Source organism: Sciurus vulgaris (genome assembly GCF_902686455.1).
Source record: "Sciurus vulgaris genome assembly, chromosome: 4".
Lineage (NCBI taxonomy): Eukaryota > Metazoa > Chordata > Mammalia > Rodentia > Sciuridae > Sciurus > Sciurus vulgaris.
In genome coordinates this window covers 25,529,805-25,557,468 of record NC_136464.1, presented here as the reverse complement: position 1 = coordinate 25,557,468, position 27,664 = coordinate 25,529,805, and the positions used below count along the sequence as shown (strand labels likewise).

At 46.7% G+C, this 27,664-nt stretch overlaps 1 protein-coding gene across 2 annotated transcripts in view; it reads right to left on the bottom strand.

The window, feature by feature from the left end:
- SH3PXD2A (SH3 and PX domains 2A) overlaps window positions 1-27,664 on the bottom strand; it is a 224,506-nt gene that overhangs the window by 168,429 nt on the left and 28,413 nt on the right. For both annotated transcript variants that reach the window (XM_079136318.1, XM_079136315.1), the window contains exon 2: window positions 6,422-6,502. In XM_079136318.1, the coding sequence (XP_078992444.1) occupies window positions 6,422-6,502 (81 nt within the window). The remainder of the gene's footprint in view (window positions 1-6,421; window positions 6,503-27,664) is intronic.

Sequence of the window (27,664 nt, the reverse complement as noted above, 5' to 3'; positions counted from 1 at the left end):
GAATAAAAAATTAACACAGTTCTTTACCTGCGAAGAGAAGGACATAGAATAAGAACACTTCTAATTCTAAAAATGCAACAATCCCATATGTATCCATAAGTATGTCACACCCACACCCTCATTCAAACCCACATCCACCTAAGGCTGGGTACTGATGATTCAGGGAATACAGCTTTGCTCACTCAGCATTAGCCAGGCTATTTGAGCGCTGGAAAGGGAGTCTGACCCTGGGGTGGTTCCGTGGGCAGAGAGTCTGGAGAAATGAATAAGGAAGAGAGATAAAAGCTCTTTAGAATAGGTTAAGCCCTTCAGAGTAAACGAGCAGACCTGAACAGCTCTCTTGACTCTGTCTTCCAAGTGGTGCAGGGAAAGCTGAGGGCCTCTCCCAGCTCTGATCAAATATTGACCCAGTGCACTTGCTGGCCAGGGTTCAGACTAAAGGGCCAGCAGCACCGTGGAGCCAATGTTTGCAGAGAAATTACTGCAGCCCAGCGCCTTGTAGGTCAGGCTGTGAAACAACCCCCGATGGAGCCAGGGCTTCAGAGAGTCTTCCGGTCCTTCCTCAGAGGACCAGGTCACGGGGAAGCCACTTAGAGTGAAGGACCTGTGCAAGGAAATTGACAGAGAGGGGAAATGTGGTTCAGCTGCTGATGAGAAGGCAACTGAAAGGAATCTGCGGCCCTCACCTTCTTACTTCTCCCGTTAATGCAAGACAGTCCCCTTGGAACCAAACAGGCCGCAAGGTTAGGCCTTGTCCTGGCCCAGCTCCCTCTGGGACAGTTCCTTTTCCTGGTCCCACAGGGCTGAGTGAGGAGTTATTTTTAGAAATCAAGAGCTTCACCTCTTTCCTATTTTCGACTTGACATCTGAAATGCTCTGGAAGCCCTCCTTGGAAACTGACCTGGTTCTCTGGAAACTGAGGTGTTTGGAATTGCTGAGATGCTCTATTGATGGGGAAAATTATGGAGGACACAGTCACCCTATTCTTGCTGGGGCCCTGGAAGATTTTAGGGGACAATGTGGGGAGGGCATGGCAGGGTTGCTGAGCACTCTGGGGTAGGCATGAAGCCAGAAAGAGCCTGCTGTATGTAAGACAGTCTACAGCAGCACAGCCCTACAGAACTTTCTGGGATGACAGGAATGCCGCAAGTCTGCTCAACACATAGCCACTAGCCACTGTGGCTACTGAGCACTAAGTGTGGCAAGTATAGCCAAGGGACTAAAATTTTAATTTTATTTTTAAATTTTAAAATTAATGTAAATTTAAAACCACATGTGGCTAGTGGCCACAGCACTGGACAGCATGAGTCTCAAGCGTTCATACCTGGGGCATGTGTGTGTTCATGCATTTGCCTGGGGAAAGAGTCTTCTTGGAAGCCAAAAGAATTCTAGACCTCAAAAGTAAAATTAGATAAAATACCTCATCAATCTGTTAGATAAAACTTACTTCCTCAAGCCAGAGTAGAAGGTTTCCTTATCATGTGTCTATGGCACCTTCTCTGTACATCTGGAAGAGTATAAAGTATTGCTTGCCTTTTTAAAAGCAGAATCTCTCTTCCCCCACTAAGTTGTGAGTCCCATGGAATCAGGAACCCCCAGAGCCTGGGGGTTTGTTCATCAGGGTACCCCCAGAGCCTGGCATACCACCTGGGACGAAGAGGACAGACACTTCCTGTTGGATGGAGGGAGGGGAGAAGGGAAGGAGGGAGGGAGCAAGCAGGAATAAATGAACGAACAAGCTAACAAATAAATTAGGGATACGCTTTACCCCAATAACTGTGATTCTCAAAACACAACCAAATCCCCCCAAACTGGGGATGGGGGCACATAGCTATCACTCCAGGTTACCACCACCGATAGAGACCATATGGGCAGACTCTTTGTCTGCCTCCCAGGAAAAACGCACTGTCCTTCCTCTTCATCAAGGAGCATGTTGTTTGTACCTCAATCTAATATTTATCTCATCTATAGTGAACTAATCGTTTAAAAATCTTTTCTCCGCTAGGCGTGGTGACACACGACTGTAATCCCAGCAGCTTGGAAGGCTGGGGCAGGCTTGCAAGTTCAAGACTAGCCTCAGCAAGCAATTTAGTGAGAGCCTGTCTCAAAAATAAAAAATAAAAAGGGCAGGAGATGTAGCTCAGTGGTTAAGCGCCCCAGGTTAAATCCCCAGTACTAATAAATAAATAAATAAATAAATAAATAAATAAATAATAAAATAAGAACATTTTCTCCCCACTAGGTATAGACTCCAGGGAGGAAGAGACCTTGTCCTTCTCGAGTCTGCTCCTTAGCCTGTGCCATTTCTGGTCTGCAAAGTGCAAACGCCTTGGCAGGCTCTGCACGGGCCTGTGTGTCTCAGTCTCTTTATGCTTCTGTTCACCACTCACCTAGCCTGGGTAGGGCTGTCAGATTCAGCAAATAAAGATGCAGAACACACAGTAAAAATTCTGAATTTCACATGAAGAACAAATAACTTTTTTAGTGTAAGTACATGCAATATTTGAGACATATTTATACTTAAAAAAAAATTTGTTGCTTATCTGAAATTCAACTTAATTGGACATCTGGTATACTGACAACCCTGACCCAGGGCTTTGCCAGAAACAGGCAGCCAGCGAGTGAGGAAAGTGTGTGGCAGCGTGGGAAGCGGAACGGCCAGGTAACAGGATCTGCCCCGCACAGGCTAAGGCTTGGGTAAGCGCTGTAGGAGCAGTTACCTGCCACCTCTGGCTTTTCTGCCTTCTCTCCCCTAACCCTGCAATTTCCCCTACACTCTATGAAGAGCTCCCTGTGCACCACCAGAGTTGTAAGTGCCCCGTAGAGGGCTCAGTAATGCCATAGGTCACCTCAAAGGGGTCACGAGCCTTCCCCAAGTGCAAGCCATCAGGCGCTTCCTCCCTCTTGCTGCCCGCCGGAGCCTGTCCACGCCCAGGGATTTTCTCCACATACAGAGCTGCCAGGTCCTGGCAGAGGAAGATGGGAACCCAGAGCGACATCCTGCCTCATATCTCAGTGTGCACACAGAGCGAGGCTAGGGACTGTGCTGGTGTGGACTCTGCAGCAGAGAGCAATGAAAAGCCCAGTCTGGAGGTTCTGTTCAGACCTGCAATGTAGCGCCTTTCAGTTGCTCCCTGGCTTCAGGGCTGTGAGGCACACAGGGCAGGGCAAAGCTGTGCATCTCCCTGCTGCCCTTCCAGAGGGGAAAATGGAAGTGTGCTTTTCTGGATGAGCTTGTATCTGCATGTATCCCATGGCTCTCAAATCACTGTCAGAGGAGGGTCACGTTCACTTGGTATCACCTTGCACATGATTCTGGGTTACACTGGAGAGGTGGGAACCCAATGCCTCCTTGTGATAACCTGACCTCCACCAGGGGCAAAAGACTCCACGTGACAAGGACGAAACCAGAGGGAATGTACAGGGACACCCTCACTGAGGACAGATAACCAACTTGTGTTGGGGGAGGTGAAGCCCAGGGGTCCATCAAAGGGGTGTCCAGGTCACCTGCAATCTTCAGAATGTCATACAGAGATTCCCAAATGATGCCCAAGCAGTGTCAGAAGTAAATGCAAAATTCATGATCTAAACTGGTTTGGCTAGGTGCTCTTCATTAGCGGCCCACAGGGGGTCTGTGAACACCTGCTGCAGGAAGTTAAATTGTGCGTGTATGTGCTTTTTCTGGGGAGAAGGTTTCTACCAGATCACCAATAGGTCTACAGCTCCTAGAAGGCCCAGAACCACAAACTGGTGAAGCTTTCCTCAGGATGGCTTCCTGAGACTGGGTCTTCAGGGTTCTGGGGAGGTGGGGTCAGTCAGAAAGGGGAGGAGCAAGACGGTTCTGAGACCAGCCCTGTGGGCCACCCCTGCTCCCCATGTACTCCTGCCTGCCCCGCTCCAGAGGGGAGGCTGTGACCTGCATACTCTGAATACACCAGCACAGAGCAGTCTGTCTGCAGGAGAAGTCACACATGAGATAGATCCCAAGCCCCAGCCCCTCAGACAACACAGCCTAACACCCCCATCACCGTGTGATACCTCTCAAATCCTCATGACAACCCTCCAGGGGGTACCATTCAAAACTTCATTCTGCAGATCAGAGAACTGACTCTGGAGCAGTTAAGGAACCTTCCAGAGTTACATGATGACAGAATCAGGAACCAGTTCCAGGCAATGCGTCCCCATTGCCCAAGCTCTGAGCCACTTTTTCATCTAGCCTCTTAGAAAATCAGTTACACATTCCGTTTGCTCTTCCTCTACAGGAGCTACCACATAAAAACTAGCAATTCCGATAAATAAGAAAGTCATGAAAATGAATGAATGAACGCTATGGAAAGTGAAAAGGAATGAAGAAGTCACATGGTGTGTGACAGGCTCACAAAGATGCTACGCTGGATTCCAAGGCTGAATTTCAAAGGTCCAGCTCAACCCCGACTAGCTGTATCTGCAGTCATGCCTCAGTATCCCCAAAGGATTGGTTCAGGACCCTATATACAAATACCAAAATCTCTGGTGTGCATGTCCCTTGTATAAAACGGTACAGTATTTGCATATAACCTACGAACATCCTCCTGTATACTTTAAATCTCTAGATCACTTGTAAACAACTCTTCTACTGCATTGTTTAGGGAATAATGACAAGGAATAAAATCTGTACCTGTTAGACAAACTTTTTTTCCCAAATATTTTCAATCTGCAGCTGGACAAATCTGCAGATGTGGGAACCACAGATATAGAGGACCGATGGTAAGGACCCACATGGACAAGCCTGGCCATGCTCATGGCCATCAAGACCAGGGCCAGCACATCCCACAAGCTGTTCCATGCTTGTGTCCCTTCCCAACATGCAGGAAATGAGCCCTCTGGGCAAGGGAGAAGCAGGGAAGCAACATTCCTTTCTTGTGAGATTCTGTAACTTGGGAGTGGGTAGGGGACCAGAACGGAAGGGGGGGGGGGGAGAAAAGTCCTGATTTGGAAGTTTCCACTGGCTTTCAGACCTCATCCCACTCATCAATGAGCCCTTTCAGGTTCCCTCCCCCCAACTGAGTTATCATTTCCTGTCCAGCACACTGTACTCATTGATGGGGTGTCAGCAAATCCCACCAGTTTATGCTGGAAGGACCCAAGGAGACTGGACAGGAATTGAGAGAGGAAGAGAAAGAAGGCAGAGAATAAGGAGTGGCTTTCAATCCCATATGCAATGGGACATTCAGTTGGAATGACCAGGGAATAAAGGAAGGTAATACAGGAAGCTGGATTACCTTTGGCTTGTTTCAGAGGAAGAGCAATAAGGACAAGGAGATAAAATCAGGTATTAGGGGCAAACATGCAGTCACCTCTTAGACAAGCCACCATCAAATGCCTACAAGGGAAGGAGGACTCTTGTCCTGAGTGCTAGGAGTGGGTGTCTCTTCTCTGTTTAGCCAGGTTCACGCCCTGAGTTAGAATCTAGACTATCTCAGCCAATTCACACTGACTCTCCCTTCTCTGATACTTGCCTCTGACACACAGGAGTAGACTCCCTGGTGGCCATGTCTGCTCTGTATGACCCTCTAGCCCTGGCCATTCTGACTGATCCAGAGAGAGAGCACCTGATCCAAGTTAGGCCAATCAGAGTCTTCTCTTGGATTTGTCAACTTGGAGTCAGTGTGTCTGCTGTTGGGAACCACAGATATGAAACTCAAGAACTCTTCACAGTCAAGCACCTCATGGAGTGAGGGAGTAGAAGTAGGGACAGTGCCAGAGGGAAACAAAGACAAGACAGAAGGGAAGCCGATCCCAGGTTGAGGTATGCCCAAAGTCACTGCTCTTCTCTCCGTTTGGTAGACTGCATAAGCTTCCCTCATATATTTTTGTCTCAGTCAGCATAAATGTAAAACTGTCACTTGTCACTAACTACATTTCTTGGCACCAAGGGGGTGTCTGCAATGGTAACTACAGGATCTGTAATCCGCCCTCCTATGAGAACATGCCTGTGTGAATTAGAGACACATACTTACCATCCACATGTACTAACTGGGTGGCAAGTGCCTTATTTGGTTAGGCAGACACAGTGGTATGCCCAGTTTGTGTCTGGACTTCAAAAAATTGCTTGTTTTCTGTTTCAGTCTTCTCCTCATGTTTGCTTTTCTTTGCCTGAAATGATGTGGCAGCTTGCGTCTCATCCTGAATGTTTACAGATATGTCTGCTCAGGCCGTAGCACCCACAGCCATCCTGCCTCTTTGTTGAGTAAGTCAATAACGCCCTGAGTGTCTGTGTGCAATATCCCAGACGGACAAGCACAGCTTCCCTCATCTGTCCCTTTGCACCCACCTCAATTCCAACCAAGAGAGCTCTGATAGGGGCTTTCTGATGAGGGAGGACATTAGAGGCCAGTCCACCAGAAAGACCGGGCCACCATCTGAGCTCCAGACAACTCACCTGCAGGTCAAAGAACTTGCTGTACCTCCGGTAGATGGTCTGGGAGGTAGAGTCAGACCAGGTCACGTTGATAATGTATACCTGTGGGAAAAGGGAAGAGCAGGTGAGCAGGTGACCAAAACAGGCCTTTAAGCTGTGCTGGGCATCATTTCACATGTGTGTGGGTGCCCCATGGCCAGGGCCATACTTCTTGTCACTTCTGTCCCCCAGGACGTAAATGTCAGGTACTGTGTGGGTGCTACATCATACATCGAATACATGCACACAGCAGACCTGCACATGTCTACAGGGATATTCAAGAAAATGTTATTGATGATATAGAAGGGTAGAATCAAAACAAGTGGTTTTACTTTCCTTCTTTATATATGTTGTATACAATGAACATAAAATTGGGGTCATTATTATTATTATTTTTTGGTAGCTAATTTCTACTGATTCTCAAACTTTAGTATAACTTTAGAAGATTTCTTGAGGGATCTTCCAAAATTCCCTAGTGACTCTGATTACATGGGTCTTGGGGGATACTACCAGGGAGGGAACCACCAAAGCCAGAGAAGGCTGGGGTCCAGTCCATGGTGAGGAGGAAGAACATTAGCAAAGAGCACTTAGACACCTGGGCATCACACACTCCCGTGCTGCCTGAACCAGGACTTGCGTGTGAAGGTCCAGGTTGCATGCTTGGCAGTCGGGTAACTGTCCTTCCTCCCCTTCCATCGCTAAGTCACAGTGCCAGTCTCATGCTGTGGGGAAAATTTCTTCTCAAATGCAACTGAGGAAAGAGCCATAAAGCCAGGCAACTAGGACTGGATGTTGCCATCAGAGATGGAGCATTTATGGCTTGAGAGCCTGATAAGCAAGAACATTAAACAAAAGCCCATCCCTACCCTCACGAGCTCAAAATGAACTATTGACTTATTAAATAAATAGACAGGAATATGCTTTGCTTTATATCATATGTAAATGCATGTCTTACACAATAAATTGTAAAACCATTTAGATAACGAAAGGTTAGCTAATGTTTTGGTAACTAAATGTTAACTACATGCTAGTACAGTGTAATGTATTTCTACCTATTAGCTCATTTAATCTTTAGCCCCATGAAGTAGCTACCATAGTTATCTCCACATGACACAGGAAGAAGGAGAGGCTCAGAGAAGCTAGTAACTTGCCTGAGCCTACATAACCAGCAAAATATTAAGCAAAAAACTTGAACCCAATCTAGCTAAGTCCACACCCCATGCTCTTGACCATACTAGATATCTTAGTTCATTTTCTGCTGCTGTAACACAATACCCGAGACTATGCAAATTACAAACAATACGTGTGCTTTGGTTCTGAACTCTGAGAAGTCCAAGACCATGGTGACAGCATATGGCAAGGGTCGTTCCTTGGCATAAAGTGAAAGGATAAAGGAAAGCAAGAAACAGAAAGGAAGCAGGGATGAACTCATCCTTCTATCAGGAACCCACTCCCACAATGGCAGCGTTAATTCATTCAGGAGGGCAGAGCCCGCATGACCCCATCACCTCTTAAAGGACCCTCCTCTTAATATTGTTACAGGGTAATTAAACATCAACATGAGCTTTGAGGGGACATTAAAACCATAGCCACAGGACTATCTCCCTATATGTAAATTTAGGACTGTGAAGATTTAAATCAAACTACTTGACAGGCCCAAAAGATATCTTTTAAAATAAAGCTTCAGGAGTCAGCCCCCCAACCCTGAGGTCCGAAGCTCTCCCTGAGCCCACCTGCCCCCCCCCCCCACTGAGGTCAGACCTGGCGCTGAGCCCCCCAGCCTTCCCCCACACCAAGGATGGAGGCTGGTAGCTGAGCCTGCCCACCTGCCCCCCTACTGCTGAGGGACACTGTGCCTGCCTCTGTGCTAACTCATCACACCCTCACTGGGGCTCCCCATTTTCTTTGTAGGCTGGTGCAGGCATTTCAAATTATTCCTGAGGGCGTGGTCATCATCATTGGGAGGGCGGCTCCCTTCCTGAGACACCCACAGGAGACTGGAGACCCTTTGACAGGTACCTCTATTTACTCACTTACATCCTACACCCTTCCCCATCCTCTTGTTCACAACTAGAAATACTATAAATAATAATTGAACTCATCCTGTTCATAACAATAAATTTAAAGTCTTTATAGGGACTGTCTGGTTCAGTGCTGCATTTTCTTTGTATTGGGTGCTACTGGTATTGATCTCCCCTTCAAAGGAGAGGTAGTGGAAAACTGCAGGGTCATAATAAGCCTGCAAGGGGGGAACTTTAGTACTTCTGATCTTCACTGCTAGAGGGGAATATATAGAAACAATATGAAAAAATGGGGGAATAAAGTGTCCCTAACAAACCAAGATACTATTGTGATAGAATCCAATGGCAGCATGGCAGTAGAAATGACAGAAAAAGAGTTTAGAATCTGTATACTTAAAATGATCTGTGAAGCAAAAGACGAGATAAGAGAGCAAATGCAGGTAATGCATGACCATTCCAGTAAACAGTTAAAAGAGGAAATGCAGGAAGCAAAAGAACACTTTAATAAAGAGATAGAGATTCTGAAAAAAAAAAAACCAAACAGAAATATTTGAAATGAAGGAAACTATAAACCAAATTAAAAACTCAATAGAAAGTATCACCAACAGAATAAATCTCATGGAAGACAGAATCTCAGACAATGAAGACAAAATATTTAATCTTGAAAATAAAGTTGAACAAACTGAGAAGATGTTAAGAAGTCATGAACGGCACCTCCAAGAATTACGGAATATCATGAAAAGACCAAATTTAAGAATTATTGGGATTGAGGAAGGCACAGAGATACAAACCAAAGGAATGAACAACCTGTTCAATGAAATAATATCAGAAAATTTCCCAAACCTGAAAAATGAAATGGAAAATCAAATACAAGAGGCTTACAGAACACCAGGTGCACAAAATTACAACAGATCCACACCAAGACACATTATAATGAAAATACCTCACATACAAAATAAAGATAGGATTTTAAAGGCTGTGAGAGAAAAGCGTCAGATTACATATAAGGGGAAATCAATACAGATATCAGTAGAATTCTCAGCCCAGACTCTAAAAGCAAGAAGGGCCTGGAACAATATATTTCAAGCTCTGAAAGAACACGGATGCCAGCCACTAATCCTATACCCAGCAAAACTAACCTTCAGATTTGACGATAAAATAAAATCTTTCCACGATAAACAAAAGTTAAAAGAATTTACAAATAGAAAGCCTGTCCTAAAAGAACATTCTCAGCAAAATATTTCATGAGGAGGAAGTAAAAAGCAACAATATAAGTCAGCATAGGGAAGAACTACCCTAAAGGAAAAGCCAATCAAAGGAGAAACTAAGTCAAGTTAAAAACCAAAAATAAGCCAAAATGACCAGGAATACAAATCATATCACAATAATAACCCTGAATGTTAATGGCCTAAACTCATTAATCAAAAGACATAGACTGGCAGATTGGATTAAAAAGAAAGATCCAACAATATGCTGCCTTCAAGAGACTCATCTCATAGAAAAAGACATCCACAGACTAAAGGTGAAAGGATGGGGAAAAACATACCATGCACATGGACCCAGTTAAAAAAAAGGTGAAGTCCACCTTATCTGATATCCTCATATCAGATAAGGTGGACTTCAAACCTAAGCTAGTCAGCAGGATAAAGAAGGACATTTCATGCTGCTCCAGGAACCATAAGCCAGCAAGACATAACATTTCTAAATGTTATTGCCCCAAACAATGGAGCTTCTATGTACAACAAACAAACCCTTCTCAATTTTAAGGATCAAATAGACCAAAACACATTAATAGTGGGGGATTTTAACACACTGCTCTCACCACTGGATATATCCTCCAAACAAAACTGAACAAAGAAATTGTAGAACTAAATAATACAAACAATGATATAGACTTAATAGATATTTACAGAGTATTTCATCCATCATCGAGCGAATATACTTTCTTCTCAGCAGCTCATGAATCCTTCTCCAAAATAGACCATATGCTATGCCACAAAGAAGCCATTAGCAAATACAAAAAAATAGAGATCCTACCCTGTATCCTATCAGACCATAATGGAATGCAATTAGAAATGAGCAATAAAATAACAAACAAAAACTACTCATATATCTGGAGACTAAATAATATACTATTGAATGATGCGATGAAAACAGTAGACATCAGGGAAGAAATAAAAAAATTCTTAGAGGTAAATGAGAACAATGACACAACATGTCAAAATCTCTGGGACACTGCAGGCAGTACTAAGAGGAAAGTTCATTGCACTGAGCTCATACATTAAAAAAATAAAAAGTCAACAACTAAATGACCTGACATTACATCTCAAAGCCCTAGAAAAAGAAGTACAGATCAACACCAAAAATAGTAGAAGACAGGAAATAATTGAAATCAGAGCTGAAATCAATGAAATTGAGATAAGAGAAACAATTCAAAAAATTGACAAAACAAAAAGTTGGTTCTTTGAAAAAGTAAACAAAATTGATAAACTCCTAGCCATAGTAACAAAGAAAAAGAGAGAGAAAACTCAAATTACTAGAATTTGTAATGAAAAAGGAAAGACCATGACAGACACCATTGAAATACATAACATAATTAGAAGCTACTTTGAAAATCTATGCTCCAACAAAATAGAAAATATTGAAGACACTGACAAATTTTTAGAGGCATATGATCCTCCCAAACTGAATCGGGAAGACATACACAATCTAAACAGATCAATTTCAAGCACCGAAATAGAAGAAGCCATCAAAAGCCTACTAACCAAGAAAAGCCCAGGACCAGATGGATTCTCAGCTGAATTCTACAAGACCTTTAAAGAAGTACTGATACCAATACTCCTCAAAGTATTCCAGGAAACAGAAAAGGAGGGAACCCTTCCAAATTCATTCTATGAGGCTAGTATCACTCTTATTCCAAAACCAGACAAAGACACATCAAGGAAAGAAAACTTTAGACCAATATCCCTGATCGGGGGGCTGAGGATATAACTCAGTTGGTAGAGTGCTTGCCTCAGAAGCACAAGGCCCTGGGTTCAATCCCCAGCACTGCAAAAAAAAAAAAAAAAAAGAAAAAGAAAAAAAAATTCCTGATGAACATAGATGCAAAACTCCTTAACAAAATACTGGCAAATTCCATACAAAAATATATTAAAAAGATAGTGCACCATGATCAAGGGGGGTTTATCCCAGGGATGCAAGGTTGGTTCAACATCTGGAAATCACTAAATGTAATTCATCACATCAATAGGCTTAAAGTTAAGAATTGCATGATTCTTTCAATAGATTCTGAGAAAGTGTTTGATAAAATACAGCACCCCTTCATGCTTAAAACACTAGAAAAAATAGGAATAGTAGGAACATACCTCAACATTGTAAAAGCTATCTATGTTAAGCCCATGGCCAACATCATTCTTAATGGAGAAAAACTGAAAGCATTCCCTCTAAAAACTGGAACAAGAGAGGGATGCCCTCTTTCACCACTTCTATTCAACATCGTCCTTGAAACACTTGCCAGAGCAATTAGACAGACCAAAGAAATTAAAGGGATAAAAATAGAAAAAGAAGAACTAAAGCTGTCACTATTTGCTGATGACATGATTCTATATTTAGAAGATCCAAAAAACTCCACTAGAAAACTTCTAGAACTAATAAATGAATTCAGCAAAGTAGCAGGATATAAAAATCAATACATGTAAATCTAATGCATTTCTATTCATAAGTGATGAATCCTCTGAAAGAGAAATTAGGAAAACTACTCATTCATAATAGCCTCAAAAAAAAAAAAAAAACTTGGAAATCAATCTAACAAAAGAGGTGAAAGACCTCTACAATGAAAACTACAGAACATTAAAGAAAGAAACTGAAGAAAACCTTCAAAGATGGAAAGATCTCCCATGTTCTTGGATAGGCAAAATTAACTTTGTCAAACTGGCCATTCTACCAAAGCGCGACACAGATTCAATGCAATTCCAATTAAAATCCCAATGACATTCCTCATAGAAATAGAGAAAGCAATCATGAACTTCATCTGGAAGAACAAGAGACCTCAAATAGCCAAAACAATCCTGAGTAGAAAAAGTGAAACAGGAGATATCATAATACCAGGCATTAAACTATACTACAGAGCAACAGTAACAAAAACATCATGATATTGGCATCAAAATAGACAGGCAGACCAATAATACAGAATAGAAGACACAGGAAAAAAAAAAAAAACAAACATGAATACAGTCACCTCATACTGGACAAAGGAGCCAAAAACATACAATGGAGAAAAGATAACCTGTCCAACAAATGGTGCAGGCAAAACTGGAAATCCATATGCAGTAAGATGAAATTAAACCTCTATCTTTCACCCTGCACAAAACTCAACTCAAAATGGATCAAGGACATAGCAATTAGACCAGAGACCCTGCAGCTAATAGAAGACACAGTAGGCCCAAATCTTCATCATGTTGGCTTAGGATCAGACTTCCTCAACAAGACTCCCAAAGCACAAGAAATCAAAGCAAGAATCAATAAATAGGATGGATTCAAACTAAAAAGCTTTTTCTCAGCAAAGGATACAATCAAGAATGTGAAGAGAGAGCCTACAGAGTGGGAGAAAATCTTTTCCACATGCACTTCAGATAGAGCACTTATCTCCAAAATTTATAAAGAACTTACAAAACTTTACACCAAAAATACAAAGAACCCAGTCAATAAATGGGCCAAGGAACTGGACAGACACTTTACAGAAAAAGACATATAAGTGATTAATAAATATATGAAAAAGTGTTCAACATCTCTAGTAATTACAGAAATGCGAGTTAAAACAACCCTAAGATTTCATCTTACTCTAATTAGAGTGGCTATTATCAAGAACACAAATAATAATAGATGTTGGTGTGGATGTGGGGAAAAAGGCACACTTTTACATTGCTGGTGGAGTTGCAAATTGGTGCAGCCACTCTGGAAAGAAATGTGGAGAATCCTCAGAAAACTTGGAATGGACCCACCTTTTGACTCAGTTATCCCACTCCTGGGTTTATACCCAAAGGACTTAAAATCAGCATACTACAGTGATACAGCCACATCAATGTTTATAGCAGCTCAGTTCACAATAGCTAGATTATGGAACCAACCTAGATGCCCTTCGACAGATGAATGGATAAAGAAATTGTGGTATATATACACAATGGAATATTACTCAGCTATAAAAAAGAAGAATATGACATTTGCAAATAAATGGATGGAATTGGAGAATATCATGCTAAATGAAATAAGCCAATCCCCAAAAACCAAAGGCCAAATGTTTTCCCCGATAAGTGGAGAATGATATATAATGGGGGTGGGGAGGTGGGGAGTGAGAGAAGAAAGGGGGAACTTTAGATTATGTAGAAGAAAATGAGAGGGAGGGGGTATGAAAAATGGTGGAATGAGACAGACATCATTACCCTATGTGCATGTATGATTACACGAATGGCATGAATCTACATCGTGCACAACCACAGAAACGAAATGATGTAACCCATTTGTGTACAATGAATCAAAATGCAGTCTGTAAAAAATTAAAAGAAAAAGAAAATGAAATAAAATAAAGCTTCAGGTAACCTGAAAAGTGTAGGCCAGCACACGCTCAGGGAGTGGCCAAGAGGAACATGGTGGTGTAGTACAGGCAACCTGAGGGCTCAAGACCAAGAGGAGATGGCACTGGGGCCCAGACAGGAATGCCAGGAGACCAGATCCAAGAGGAAACTTGTGCATGACAGGCTTTGGCGAGGAGGCAGGAGGCGCTGGGATTGCCAGAGGTCGGAACCCACCCATTCCCGCAGCTGACCTCCAGCTCCATCTCTCCCCTGGCCCCACTGCCATCTGCACATCCCCTTCCCACAGGTCTCCAGGCAGGGAGCAGCTCTGTGCACCTGCCAGGTGTCACCTGGTGAAGTAAGGAGGCTCCAGTGGCCTTGCCAGCCTAGAGAAAGCGCTTGAAAGCCCCTGCAGGACCTTAGACAGCAGCTTTTCTCCTGGGCCAACCAAGCGGAGCCCAGAGGAGGGCTTAACTGGGGCTTAACACCCACCCTCCACCCTGTGGAGCAATTAGGGGCTTCCTTTCACCTCCCAGAGAGAACTAATCACAGGCTGCAGTCCCTGGCAGCTGGGATCTGGGAGGCCTCTGTGTGTGTGCACGCGTGCGTGCGTGCAGTACTGAGGTTCAAACCCAGGGCCTCACGCATGCTCAATGGCCTCTTCTTTGGCAGATGAGGAACCCAGCGTCCAGGGCGGTGACTTGCCAAAGGGGATGGTCAAGTAAGGAGCGAATTCCAGAGACAGCCACAGCTGGGTTCCACTCCCACCACCTCATGAGAGGCTGTGAGACCTCAGCCCAGCCTCCCAGACCCTCAGGCTCCTCTACACAGTGGTCACCACCTCTGGGGCTGCCAGGCCTGACACATGTGAAATTATCACGGTAGGGTGCTCATTTTCTTAGTGGCAAAGCTGGGATGGGGACCCAGACCTCCCAATTCCAAGCCAGGGACCAGCCTGCATGTCACTAAACATACCCCCTTCGGAAAAGCCCTTTGTCTTTCGCTCTTTAAAATAGTTGAGGTGCTGAAGATATAGCTCACTTTGTAGAGTGCTTGCCTAGCATGCGCAAGAGCCTGTGTTCAAATCCCTAGCACCAACAAAAAAAAAAAAAAAAAAAAAAATAAAATAGTTGAAAACTCAAAGGAACCATCTCTGTTTCACTCTTGACCTGAGCCCACGCCAAAAATGCATGCTCTGGAGAAATAGTCAGAGGAAAGGGGTGACAGAGAGCTGTCCCTATGTCCCTTGTCAGTCATGGTCACTCAGCCAGGACAGGACTATACTCCACCCCCCCACAAAAACCAAACCAAAACAACAACAAAAAAGAACCAAACTTCTTCCCTTGTTTGGCAAAGAACGGTTCCTGCTGATGTCTTTCCTATGTCCCAGGTGGCATGAACATGACATGGTGGCAGAGAATAGATTCCCAGTTTCTCTCAAGCTTCTGGGATACACCAGAGGCCCCCCAGCCTCCTCCCGTGGACAGTCTAAATCCTGCGTTGAGGAAATGGTCAGAGTCCTCTCTAGAGATAAGCCCAAGATACGAGGACAGTCTCCAGGCCTTGTCCTCTCATCGGCCTGTCTACTTTCTTCCAAACCTTGGACATCCTAGATTATCCCTCCAGATGAGTGATGGGACACAAAATTCCAGCCTGGCCTATTCCTAGCGGCCCTACCCTGACACCAGAGTTTCTTAAGTCTCCCCCGCTGGCGCTGGAAACTTTAGAGATAAACTGCAGAGAAAGAGCAGGTGTTGGAAAGGGGGACAGGGCGGAGGTCACCCGAGAAAGCCAGCTCTGTTTACCGTCAGGGGCCCAGATAAACCCCCTCTGGTCTCATGAGCAGCCAAGATAACATTACCCAGCAGCTGGGTCTCAAGAAAGGTTTGGCAATTAAACATCCTGCTTCCAAGCACAGTACTTGGGGTTATGTTTCCCGGGTGGAGTTTCCCTTCCTTCTGGATTTTAAAATGCATGGATTCTATTTCCCTGTCTCCGGCCATTTCAGGCAGATGGTGGATGGCTATGAAGCCTCACTAGAGACCAGCCACTGTGTGCAGTTTCCCCTGGGTCAGCCCAGGCGTAGGCAGCCAGATGATCACAGTCCCCTGCCGGCTCACCTGGGTGGAGGAGGAGAATCTGCACTGCGGGCACAAGCGTCAGCTCTCAGCTGGCCCCCGCACGGCCACACGGGGCTGCTTTCTGTCCCCCCAGCTCAGGGGCCCAGCCAAGTCCAAGCCTTCCAAACTTGTCCTCTGTTAACCATGCCCCTTTCAACAAGATCACGACGTGGATGCAGATCAGACCTGAAGCTCAACCCTAGAGCACAGAGAATGAGGCCCAGCTGGGTTCTGTGGAGGCATGGAGGCCCATGATGGGAACTGGGCTGTGACCAGTTAATACCCGAAGTAGATGGCCCAACCATTCCTAGAAGGCCTAGGACCTGCCGGTGCTTAATCAGAAAGTTCTGGTAAGTACCTGTTGCCCCATTTGCTAAGTACAGAGAGAGACAAGAGCTAGGAGTGGTGGTGGCCACTGTACATCTCCATGACACTGTGGTTCCATTTACTGAGGAAGATCTTATTTTCCCTGGACCCTGGCCAGCTGACCCTGCCCTTGGCCAAATGGAAACTCAATGACCTGCTTCCTTTACCTGCTCTCATCATGATGGGCTGGGATCAGCTGGCTAGGAGTAGGGCCATAGCATACAGTTGGACAAGTTGCTCACTGCCCAAAGGTTGCTGGTCAAGGGGAGAAACAGAGGGAAAATCCAACCTGTACTCTAGTTCCCAAACTGTGCACCCCACCTTGGGGCTGTATTCATGCAGAGAAGGGGCACCTTGTTCTGCTGGGTGGGCTGTCGCTGCTTTCTAGGGTCCTTGAGGTCCCAGGATCTCCTTAGGATCAGCTCCTCGGCTCCCCCAAGTCTTCTGGAGTGTGTGGATGGAGAGATGCCTAACATTTGGGATTAACTGCTAGAGACCATGGCCCCAGAAGTCCGAACAAACAATCCAGCAGCCGGTAGAAGGGAGTTTGCATCTGGGGGCATGGTCATTGCTGTGGCCTCCTGCTGAAATTCATCATGCCCAGTTCTTCCCCAAGAAATTGATGCCGGCCCATCTAAGGTGCTAATAAACTCCGCTCCTCGGTTCACGCTGCTCCATGTGCTAAGGTCTTATCACGGGTTGGGGCAAGAGTGGCAATAATCCCAGCTAGGCTGGTCCTCTAGATTCAGACCACCCAGCATGGCAAGCAACTACACCAAACAGGGCCAATGCCCTGTCTCCTCCCTGCTGTGCCTGCTGAGCCTCATGGGTGTTATATCACCGGCCACATCCAGAGACAGAGCCCCGCGGGGTGCCAACATCTGACCTGGGCCTCCAGTAGCCTCGCAAGTCTGTGTCTGTCTCCTGCAGTGCTCACGGTCTGTGTTCGTGATTAGCCAATTATTATGTCTGCCCTCGTTTGCTAATTGTTGGTGCGGAATGACCCGCATCTGACAGTGCTGGACTGGTCTCTACTTAACATGGGTGAGTCCATCTCCCTCCCAGGTGACCCTCTCAGCAGAAAGCGTCTTCCCTTCTCATGGCCTGCCAGCCCCCTGGGCACATTGCGATAATGACAACTAACACAAGAAAACCTACAGAGTCTGAAGCAACAAAGAGGTGGCGGTGACACCCTTGAGACTGCTCTCCAATCCAGAGGCAAGCCGCCAGAGGTCAAGGGGTAGAATACAAACATATCTGACCAGGTGCAAGGGTCTTTGCCAGTCGGAAGCCTGGCCAGCAAAAGCAAATTCAACAGCCTGTGGCCACTTGGCTGAAGTTTTTGAGCTCAGCCTGGGAACACTGAGCACCTCAGGGTGTGGCCCTATTAAAATTCCAACTCCTCCTCTGGGTGGGGGCTTGATCCTGGGGGAAGGGAGGAAGGGAAGGGTGCAGATTTGGGGAACAACCGCCACTTAGAAGCCTGGACTTGGGGGGGGGGGTTGACATCCATTCCAACACACACAAATACAGGCTGACTACAGGGTTAGTGACCAGGTGGCAGACCCTCTCAAGTCCTCAGTCCGCCAGACCCAGGCTGCCATGGAGCAGTGAGAGTGAACGCAGCCGAAGCACATGCGACAGCAGCGGCGGGGTGTGTGCCAGGAAAAGGCTCCTCCCAGAACCCGCATCCACCCACCCACGCCAAAACAAGAGTGCCACTGCAGACCCGGCCACCAGGGCCATTGCTGGGATGAAAAGGAAGGGGCTTTTAAAAGGGACTCAGGAGGGGACAGTCTGCAGACTCCTAGACCGTATAGAATGTCACTTGGGAACGCATCACACTCAGTGCCTGCCTTTGTGTGCGGGGACAATGAGCCTGGGCTCCTTACTAGACTTGGGGGATACTGGGTAGGCAGGCAAGGTCTGGAGGACCCCACACAGTGACTCCGCACAATAGGTAACGGTTGGTTCCTCACTTTGGGGGTGGTCATGGTGATTCAGTGAGTTAACCCTGGAAGCTCTCTGAAGACAGATCCTGGTTCTAATGCCCACCATGACACTTGGCCCACTTAAGGTTCCCTAAAGAAGTGAAAGAGCAAAGCAGTCAGCAAATACCGAGGGAGTGCTTACCTGGTACCTGGTTTTGTGCTAAGCTGAATAGAAAGTACAGCAAAGTCCCAGCCTTCAGGCCCCTACAGCTCAGCCGAGGCAGCATCCCTCACGCTGAGGAATCAAGCAGGGAACAGAGTGGTGCCAAAGAGTGAGCTTTGGGAGGGAACAGAGGAAAGTGGCTTTGAAAGCACTTGTTGGATTTTAATTTCAGACCTAACACTTCCCTACTGTGTGGGCTTGGATGAATGTCTTAGCCTCTCTGAGCCGGGATTTCCTTAGCTACAATATGGCATTTATAATGGCACTCCCCATTAAATGTGAGGCTGTGCGTGGAGTGCTCAGACAGGACTGGGCACAATGAAATGTTAGCCATTTACACAGCGGGAAGGAGGAGGGAGGCAGCTGACTTCTTCGCATTTGCCATGAGCCTCGAATCATGACCCATGAGCGGAAATAGGAGGGGAGAAGGAGGTGAACACGGGGCACATGAACACACGTGTGTGCACACATGCTCACACAGTGGTGGTAGAACCACTACTAATAATAAGCCCAGTCTGGGAAAGTAGGAGAGCAAAAAATAACTCTACAGCCCAGGACCAGGAAAACAATGACCGTCCCCAGAAGCGTCCGCTGAAAGGATGGACGTGGTGTGGCTGGCCCCTCTGGGGTCGGAGGTCTTTTTTTTTTTTTTTTTTTTTCATTTTCTTTTTTCCATGTTTCCTGAGGGGAAGTGAGTGTGTAAGCACCCAGGACTCACAAACCCTACCGAGACCTCAAAGAAAAGATCAGCTGTCAGAGCCCTATCTCAGCATTCCCAGAAAACCCACGTAAGGAGCCGTTCCTCAGACCTTTTTCTTATGGGTGCAAACAAGTGGATTCGTCAGGAACAAAGAGATGACTACTAGTCTCTCCTGTGACTAAACATGGACAGTCCCTCCATAGCTGGACCACTTCAGCTTCTTTAACAGACCAGACTACACTTGTGGTTCAATCTGCTCCTCTGCCGACTTGCTACTTCTTGTGTGGGTATTGTACCAGTCAGTACTGAGATGGCCGGCAAGGCAAGTGGGCAGGGAGTCCTGTGTGGAGACCAGAGTTTTATTTTGCGTGGTTTGGAACCCTCAGGTCAGTTCCACGAAAAGTCAGTACCCTCTCTGAGCCTTTATTCCACATCCACGATTCCTGCCTTATTATAAAGAGTGACAGGAACACAAGCAAAGGCCAAGTCCAGTGCCTGGGGCTGCCTGATAGTGACTCCCTCTTCCCATTCTTCCCCTTCCAAGCGCCTGGATGTTATGGTTTAGATACTAGGTGTCCCCAGAAAGCTCACGTGTGAGACAATGGAAGAAAGTTTAGAGGTGAAATCAGTAAGTTGTGAGAGTTTTAACCTAATCAGTACATTAATCCCCTTGCAGGGATGAATTGGGTGGTAACTACAGGCCAGCAGGCGTACAGTGACTGGAGCGGAGTGCCACTGGGTGTACCCCTTTAGAGTTTATATTTTGCCCTTGTTGAGTACATCTTGCTCTCTGCTTCCTGTCATGGCCTGAGTTGCTTTCCTCCACCACACTCTTCCACCATGATGTTTTCTGCCTCACCTAAGGCCCAAAGCAATGGAGCCAACCATCTGTCGACTGAGACATTGGCAACCATGAGCCCCAAATAAACTTTTCCTTCTCTAAAACTGTTCTTGTCAGAGAACAATTTGGCCACAGTGGTGAAAACCCTGACTGAAGCACTGGCAGTCTTCTGCCTTCTAAGAATTTTATTCTCTTCCCTTAGAAGATTCTAAGGGTACCAATTAATATGGGGCCTGGAAAGAAATCCCCTTTGGGATTTTAGAGTTCTGGGCATGGGCCCACTGGGACAGTCTCCAGAGTGCCTGAGGACATGTGGTTGACCTTTGTACCTTCCTTCCTCCAACCCTGCCACCACCCTCTAGTCCTAAGCCAGCTTATCACGCTTCACCTTGAACCAGCAGGTGCTCCAATGGAGAGGCCAGCAATGGGCAACGGCCCTCTTGGGTGATGCCCAAGTGCCCAGAGAAGGAGGAAGTGTGCCCAGGCTGGGAGAATGAGGCTCACCCTCATGGAAGTGGGGAGAGGCGGGGACCCTAGATGCACATTGACAGGAGGAGGAGCTAGAGTCCTGGAAACTTTAAACAAATGTATCCTCTCCGGAACCATCCAGAGAATGGCGTCCTGGGCAGTCAAAGCGCTTGGATCTAGGAGAGTTAGATCGGGGGATTCTTGTTCCACACACCCCCAAATCAAGGTCTGACCCTGGCCTGCTGCCCTCGGGACACACATCCTGCAAACGTGCCCCACTCTGTCGTCACACCCTGAGAGCAAGGCAAAGGTCACCACACACAGCTTGGTTTCCTCTTCCCTGGGCAACACAGCAGCCGGGGAAGGCCAGAGGCCAGCGGCTCCTCCACACATGCCCGCAGGGGAAGCGACCCGGCGCTGCCTCCCCACCAGCCGGCACACTCACACCTTCCTCTCTGCTGCGCTCAGCAAACCTCAACTTCTGACACTAGGCAAAAAGCCCTCGTTAGGAAACTGTTGCCTGGGACAGACTGGAACGATCTTTTTGGAGAGCAATTTGGCAATCTCTATCCCCAAACGTATTTTTTTGACTTCGCAACTGGACCTTGAAGAATTTACTCGTCCAAGTGTGTGAAAGTACGTGTGTGTTGTGTATATATATAAAGATGTCACTGCAACAACAAATAAGGAAGATTGAATGTACATTGATTTTATTTTTTGCCTCCCACTTAATTATGAAAAGTTATATAAAAAGTAAGCTTCCTCCACCTGCTAAGGATAAGTTGGACCTTTCTTAACGGTTATGAAAAATGTCCACAGAATACTGAGAAAGGAGAACGTAAAAACCAGGTTACAAAACAGTATCCAACAAAATACATGTACTTAGGGCGTATGTGCGCAGGGCGTACGCATGTATGTAGGTGCACATGAAAAAAGAAAAAAATACAACGGACGGGTAATGGTGGTTGTTTGGGGGAAGAGAAATAGAGAGAAGGAGAAACAGAACAGTTCTGTTTTCTACTTTGTACACTTCTTCGTCACTTCATTCCGACATGTATGGCTTTCATAATGTAACACAGGATTCCTATTTTAGAAAACAATTGTGTCCTCCTGGCCTGGCCTCTGGCTCCTGCCAGCTGCTGGATGCTATGTGAACTTCCAGCACTTGCTCATTCTTGTGGGGTTGTAGGGAATTTCAGGTTCAGTGCTGAGCTCTAGAAGCCAAGGTCTGCAACCCTGGCTGCACATTATAGTCACCTGGGGTGCTTTAAAAATACTCCTGCCCAGGACCTGCGCACTCCATTTAAATCAAAGCCTTGGACGGTGGGGTGGGCTTTGGTATTTTTAAGAGCTCCCCAGGTGGGTCCACCGGTGTTGAACATGGAGAATCACTAAGTCCAACCAAAGCCCTAAACATCGCTGGTCTGGCTAAACAAACGAACATATCTCTTGAAACGGAAAGCAATATCACAGTAGAATCTTTTTCTATTAAAAATCACCTAGAGAGTTTGTATTCAGAGCATCTACTCAAAATCCTGCTTCCAGGTGTGGAATTCATCAGCTGGGAAAAGAAAACAGGGAGCCAGGTGCATTAGTTCTGGGTGTGGCTGTGCCTGAGCTTTATTTGGCATCCTGTGCCCACCCCCACATGGTGGTCTATGCTAGCGACCCAGGGGTCAGAGTTGGGCCTTTCCTGGCTCAGGAGGAACAGCTGAAAGAACTAGGGGTGCTCAGACCAGAGAAGGTATTTAAGAGACACATGGTTTCAAATATTTAAAGGATGATCAAAATGTGAGATTCGAATCCGGCTGGAGGTAAAGGAAAGTGCCGGATAATGCATGCAAGTTATAGCCAAGCAGGACTTTGTCTACTGTCAAGAAGAACCTTCTAACCAGCAGAGTTGCCAAGGTAGAAGGGGCAGTAATGCTGGGATTGCTGGGACAGAGGATGTTGCTGGAAGACCCCTTCCCACTTAGTCTCCAACTTCCAACTCCATCAGACCAGAAACACTTAAAAAGTTTTTAGCAAAATCCACTGGGAACACAGCTCCTTTGAAAGAAATTTCTTGCCTGTACTGAAGAGTCTGTGAACCAGGTAAGGGTCAGTGCTAGGTGCTTGCAATCCAGGCAGTGGGTCAGCCAGTGTCCCTTGTTTTGGAGCGTACACTAGGCCAACAAAAAACACATGGGTCATTGCTGAGGGCCCAACTAAATGGAGTGCATTGGCAGACACCAGCTGCAAGGGAGACACCATGTTAGACTGATGGCCTTGTATTAATAAGGACTTATATCTAGAACACACAGATAGCTCTCTGAAATTGTGATATGTGTGTGTGTGTGCGTGTGCTTTTGTACCATGGTAAAGTCAAAAAAATTGTAAGTCAGACTATCATAAGTCAGGAATCATCTGCATATGAATCATCCAGACAGGCCAATCTATGGACAGAAAACGGGAAATGGTGGCATAGGGCAAGAAGTAGGGATGCAGTGGAGGCTTGGGGGAAACAGAAGGGACCACTACTGGGATTTCTTTTCTAGAAGATAAAAACGTTCCAAAATTGACTGTGGTGATGGCTACGTAACTCTGTGCCTATACTAAAAGCTGGTGAATTGCATACTTCAAAGGCGCGAATTGCTTGATATACGCATTATTATTAAAAATTAGAAGGCAAGAGCTGTCACTCTTGGTTCAGGGGTTCTTGGCTCCATTTCTATATCCTCTCAACCTAATGCCTCCAAGTTCCAATCAAGACCCACAGTGTCCTAAACGCCACCCTGGTCGCCTCAGCCCTGGGTGCTCCTTCTGCCCTCGTCTGTTACACAGTGTGCTTGTGCGAGCAGGGGTCATGCACACCCTCAGGCTTGGAGGAAACCTGTGCAGGACCTCTGCAATCCCTGGTCTCTGGTCACCAACACTGGTACTCAGTAGCTGTGCCTGGCAGATGAAGGAGGAAACCCGACTTCAAGAGAACGAGCCTCGTTTCCCAGGTTCAGCAAGGAAGAGGCCAGGTCTTCTGCCACTGTAACTAACGGAACCGATGCCTGAAACAACCTGCTCTTTGCCTGGAGAGTTTGCTGGCCCGCAGACTCTGGCGTGCAGTAAAAGTTTCCCAATCAAGCAGCAAAACTGGAATGCTATCAGCTGCCGTTTGGCTTCCAGGATAGGGAACTGCCCTTAAAATCCACTAACCCTGTTCCAATACTGGAAGATCCTACGACGAGGTGAAATCTTTGCCCTTTGCTCCAGCCCAGGACTACAGGGCCCCTCTCTGCCTACGGTCTCCTCCCCACTTTTTAAAGCCCTATAGGCCCCTGGCACCACAAACACGCACTTCAGCACTGGAGGCTCCACTGCCAATGTCATGTATGTCCATTCCCCCAGTCTATTCCCAGAACTGTCCTCAACTGGTTATGAGGCCCTTGAAAATAGTATTTTATCCCGACTTCCCTTGTTTGTCCTACAGTATCTAATGACATTGAGAGTATGGTAAATAGATTCTCAGTAAAGCCACAATTGCTTGTCTGATAAAGTCCAGTTCAGTCCATAAAGAAGTATTGAGTGTTTACCACGTGCTGGGTTCTACACCAAAGCCTGGCAACACAAAGTTTATAAAATACAATGCAGTCCTGGTCCTGCGGGGGAGTGAGTGCGGAGCTCCTAGCTGGTGAGAAACTGGCATGATGGATAATGTCCTGTGAGTTCAGATGGAGAGCTGCACACAGTTCTAGGGAACCCAAGTGAGAGGCAGCAAGCTGAGAAGGTATCTCAGTCCAGTTTCTGTTGCTATAAGAGAATACCTGAGACAGAGTAATTTATAAAGGAAAGAAGTTTACACTGGCTCAGGGCTCTGGAGGCTGGGAAATCCAAGAGCATGGCAGCAGCTTTTGGAATCCATCATAACATGGTGGGAAAGTGGAAAGCAAGCAGGTACATGAAGAAAAACAGGAGGGGCAGCTTTGCTTTATTACAACCCACCTTCTCCATAACTCACCCACTCCCAACAGACAGGCATTGGCGCTTCTTAATGACCAATCGCCATGTCCCAACACCACCTCAGTGGCAACCAGATTTCAACATGAGTTTTGGAGGCAACTCATGATCAAACCATAGCAGAATGCTCCCAGGTGGTACTGGAAGTGAGGTAACCTGTAGTGGCAGCAGGTGCCCTAGGTGGAAGAGAACCCCAAGGCAGGGGAGCACTGGGGTGGGAGAGAGGGCACGAACAGGGCCTGAAGGGTGTGAAGGCCAGGGGCAGCTAGGGGGGCTGCAACCTGAAGCCCAAGGCAGCCAGGCAGGAGGTGACCCGTACTGGCTCTGAGGCATGAGGGAACAATGGTTCAGAAGTGGAGAGGAGGCAAGAACAGGTGTGGGGACATCTGAGCCCATGGGAGGAAGAGACAGGGAGCCCCTGGCACACTGGTGAGGTCAGGTTTGGTAATGAGAGAATGTAGGCAGTAGAATGGGTGGGATCCCCAAAGAAGGAAGGGGGGCCCAGGAGAGGATGTTTGGAAATGGAGAAATTCCACTCCAAAGGCTTCTGGGGGTCCAGATGGATGGGTCAGGATTCAATCGAATGGCTGCAACAGACCTTGGAGTAGGAGCAGGGCTGGGGGACCCCAGTGCCTGGCAGAGCACAAGGTATTTCACCTGCTAATTCTGGACAGCCAATGACGAGGACCTGGAGGGCATCAAGGCAGAGTATTGGCGACTTTGGGGAAAAGACAGAACAAAGTGCTAGAAGTCAGAGGCTCTGAGTTACGCTCAGTTCCCTCTCCGGCACTGGCTCTGAGGTAAACCTTTAAATCCCCACTCCCTGCCCCAAACTTGGCTCAAAATACAGAGCAGGGGAAGGAGGAGAGGGAACACCAGTCACGTCTTTGAGTCCCCGACTTGCATCTCCCTGCCCCTTCCTGCTATGGGGCCAGAGGGGACCCTCCTCTCTGCCACAGCCAACTCCAGGACGTCATTTGCTCCTAGGTCCCTTCAGGGAGGGGGAAGAGGGACCTGTCAAGCCAGCTGGAGGAGAGCCCTGCACGGGTCAGCCAGGGAAGCCTGCCAGGCGCTGCATCTGGCGGGCCTCCCGCCCAGCCCGTTCTGATTCCTCATCAGGCAGAGGCTTAGAGGTGAGCAGGGAAATGGCCAGCCCTCCTCCCGCCAGCGCCCCCTCAAAGTCACGTCATCCAAGCGCTCCCTAGGGGAGGGCGGCCCCCTCCCTCTGACCTCAGCCTGTTTCACTTGGCCACAGCCCACCCCTAGGGAGCCAGCCCCTTCCCCACACTCGCTCACACCCAGGCCCACGCAGGCGAAGGCCTGAGCTATAGATTCCAGCCCTCCCAGGCCGCACACTGAGCCCCAAATAAGGGCCCGCCCCTCCCAGCCCTGGCTGCAGAGATGCCAGCTGGGGGCTGGGGCACTCGGCCAGAACACCAGAACACCACTAAGTGGAGCCTCTCCACAGCTTCAGCCAAGGGGTCAGGGCTGGGGAGAAGCCCAAAGTGTGGCATCAGATTCCCATATGAAATCCTAGCTTTGCTTCCTATTTAGCAAATAGGATCTTGGACAAATGACCAATCTGGTCATTTGCAAAGAAATCTCTTTGCACCTTCATTTCTCCCTCCATAAAACGAGAGTAACAAAGACATGCTTCGGATGGTTTAAGTGGGGAAGTAAATGGGATAACGTATGCAAAGTGTTTAGAGTGTGCCTACCAGGAACACTCAACGGGGCTGGAGATGCAGCTCACGGGTGGGACGCTTGCCTGTGCCAGGCCTTGGGTTCAGTCCCAAGTACCACAAATTAAAAAAAAAAAAAAAAAGTATGGCAGTTCCTTCTTTTTATTTCCTGGTTTTCCTGGAAATTCTTGCACTGACGGCAGCACCAGGGAAGACTTAGTCTCCACCTTCACAATCTCCATCAGTTCGCTCTGAAATCAAGGGGGAGCAATTCTCTGATGTCTCTTAACAAGGGACAGGCCCAGGAAGCTTGGCCAGCCAGGGGAGCAAAGAAACTTACATCCAGTTCACAGTCCCAAAGGAAACTGATGTCCACAGCAGCAAGCACCCTTGGAGAACACCAACACTCCTCTTCCCAGGGAATAGTCCTCTAATGGAAGGTAATGAGCTAAACTACTTGAAAAAAAATTTTTTAATGAGCCAATAATATAAACAGGCATTCCATTTAAGATCCAAACACAAAAAGATGCTCAACCTTGTGTGACTGAAGAAAGCCAAGCCAGAAATGCAAAATATTTCTATCTGAATGGCAAAGACTAAGTTTGGTAAAACCCAGTGCTGATGAAGTTACAAAGAAATAGATCCATCTCATGCTTTGTGGGAAGGTGGTGGAGTCTTTCAGGAAGGCCATTTGCCAACATACATCAAAATGAAAAATGCAGACTCTTTGACCCAGCAATTCCCCAGCCAGGAATCTATCTTGCGGAATAAACTCACAAAAGTGTGCCTGGTTATATGTTCAAAGGCATCTGGGGCAGTATCCATCAAGTTGCTCTGGGAATCCTCAGAAAAATACTTGGCAATTATTTCCAAAGCTAGATAGTCCAGGCTGGCTAATAGGGACATTACTCCAAGGGCAGAGGGAGAACGGCCAGGTGCAGGATCAATCCCTTCTGCATACTATACACTTCAAGGCAGTTCTGGTTTTTTCTAAGGTGACATTCCTGACTCAGCACGGAGCTTCAACCCATAACACCACCAGTGTCAGATCTGGCTTTAACTATTGCGCTTTCAGGGTTGGGAGCATTGTCCTGATCAGCCAAGTCACAGAGCACTACAAAGAAGGGACAAACTTACCCTAGTAAGTTCCACTTGCTAGACTCTCTGCTGGAGACAGCCCTATATAACCCAGCTCACAAGATCCATACACAAATGCTGTTAATGCTTATAAGTAGTATCTCCATCCAACAGAAGATGCTGAAGTTCCAAGTGGGTATGTGACTTACCCATAGTCACAGGGCCAGAATGTAGCA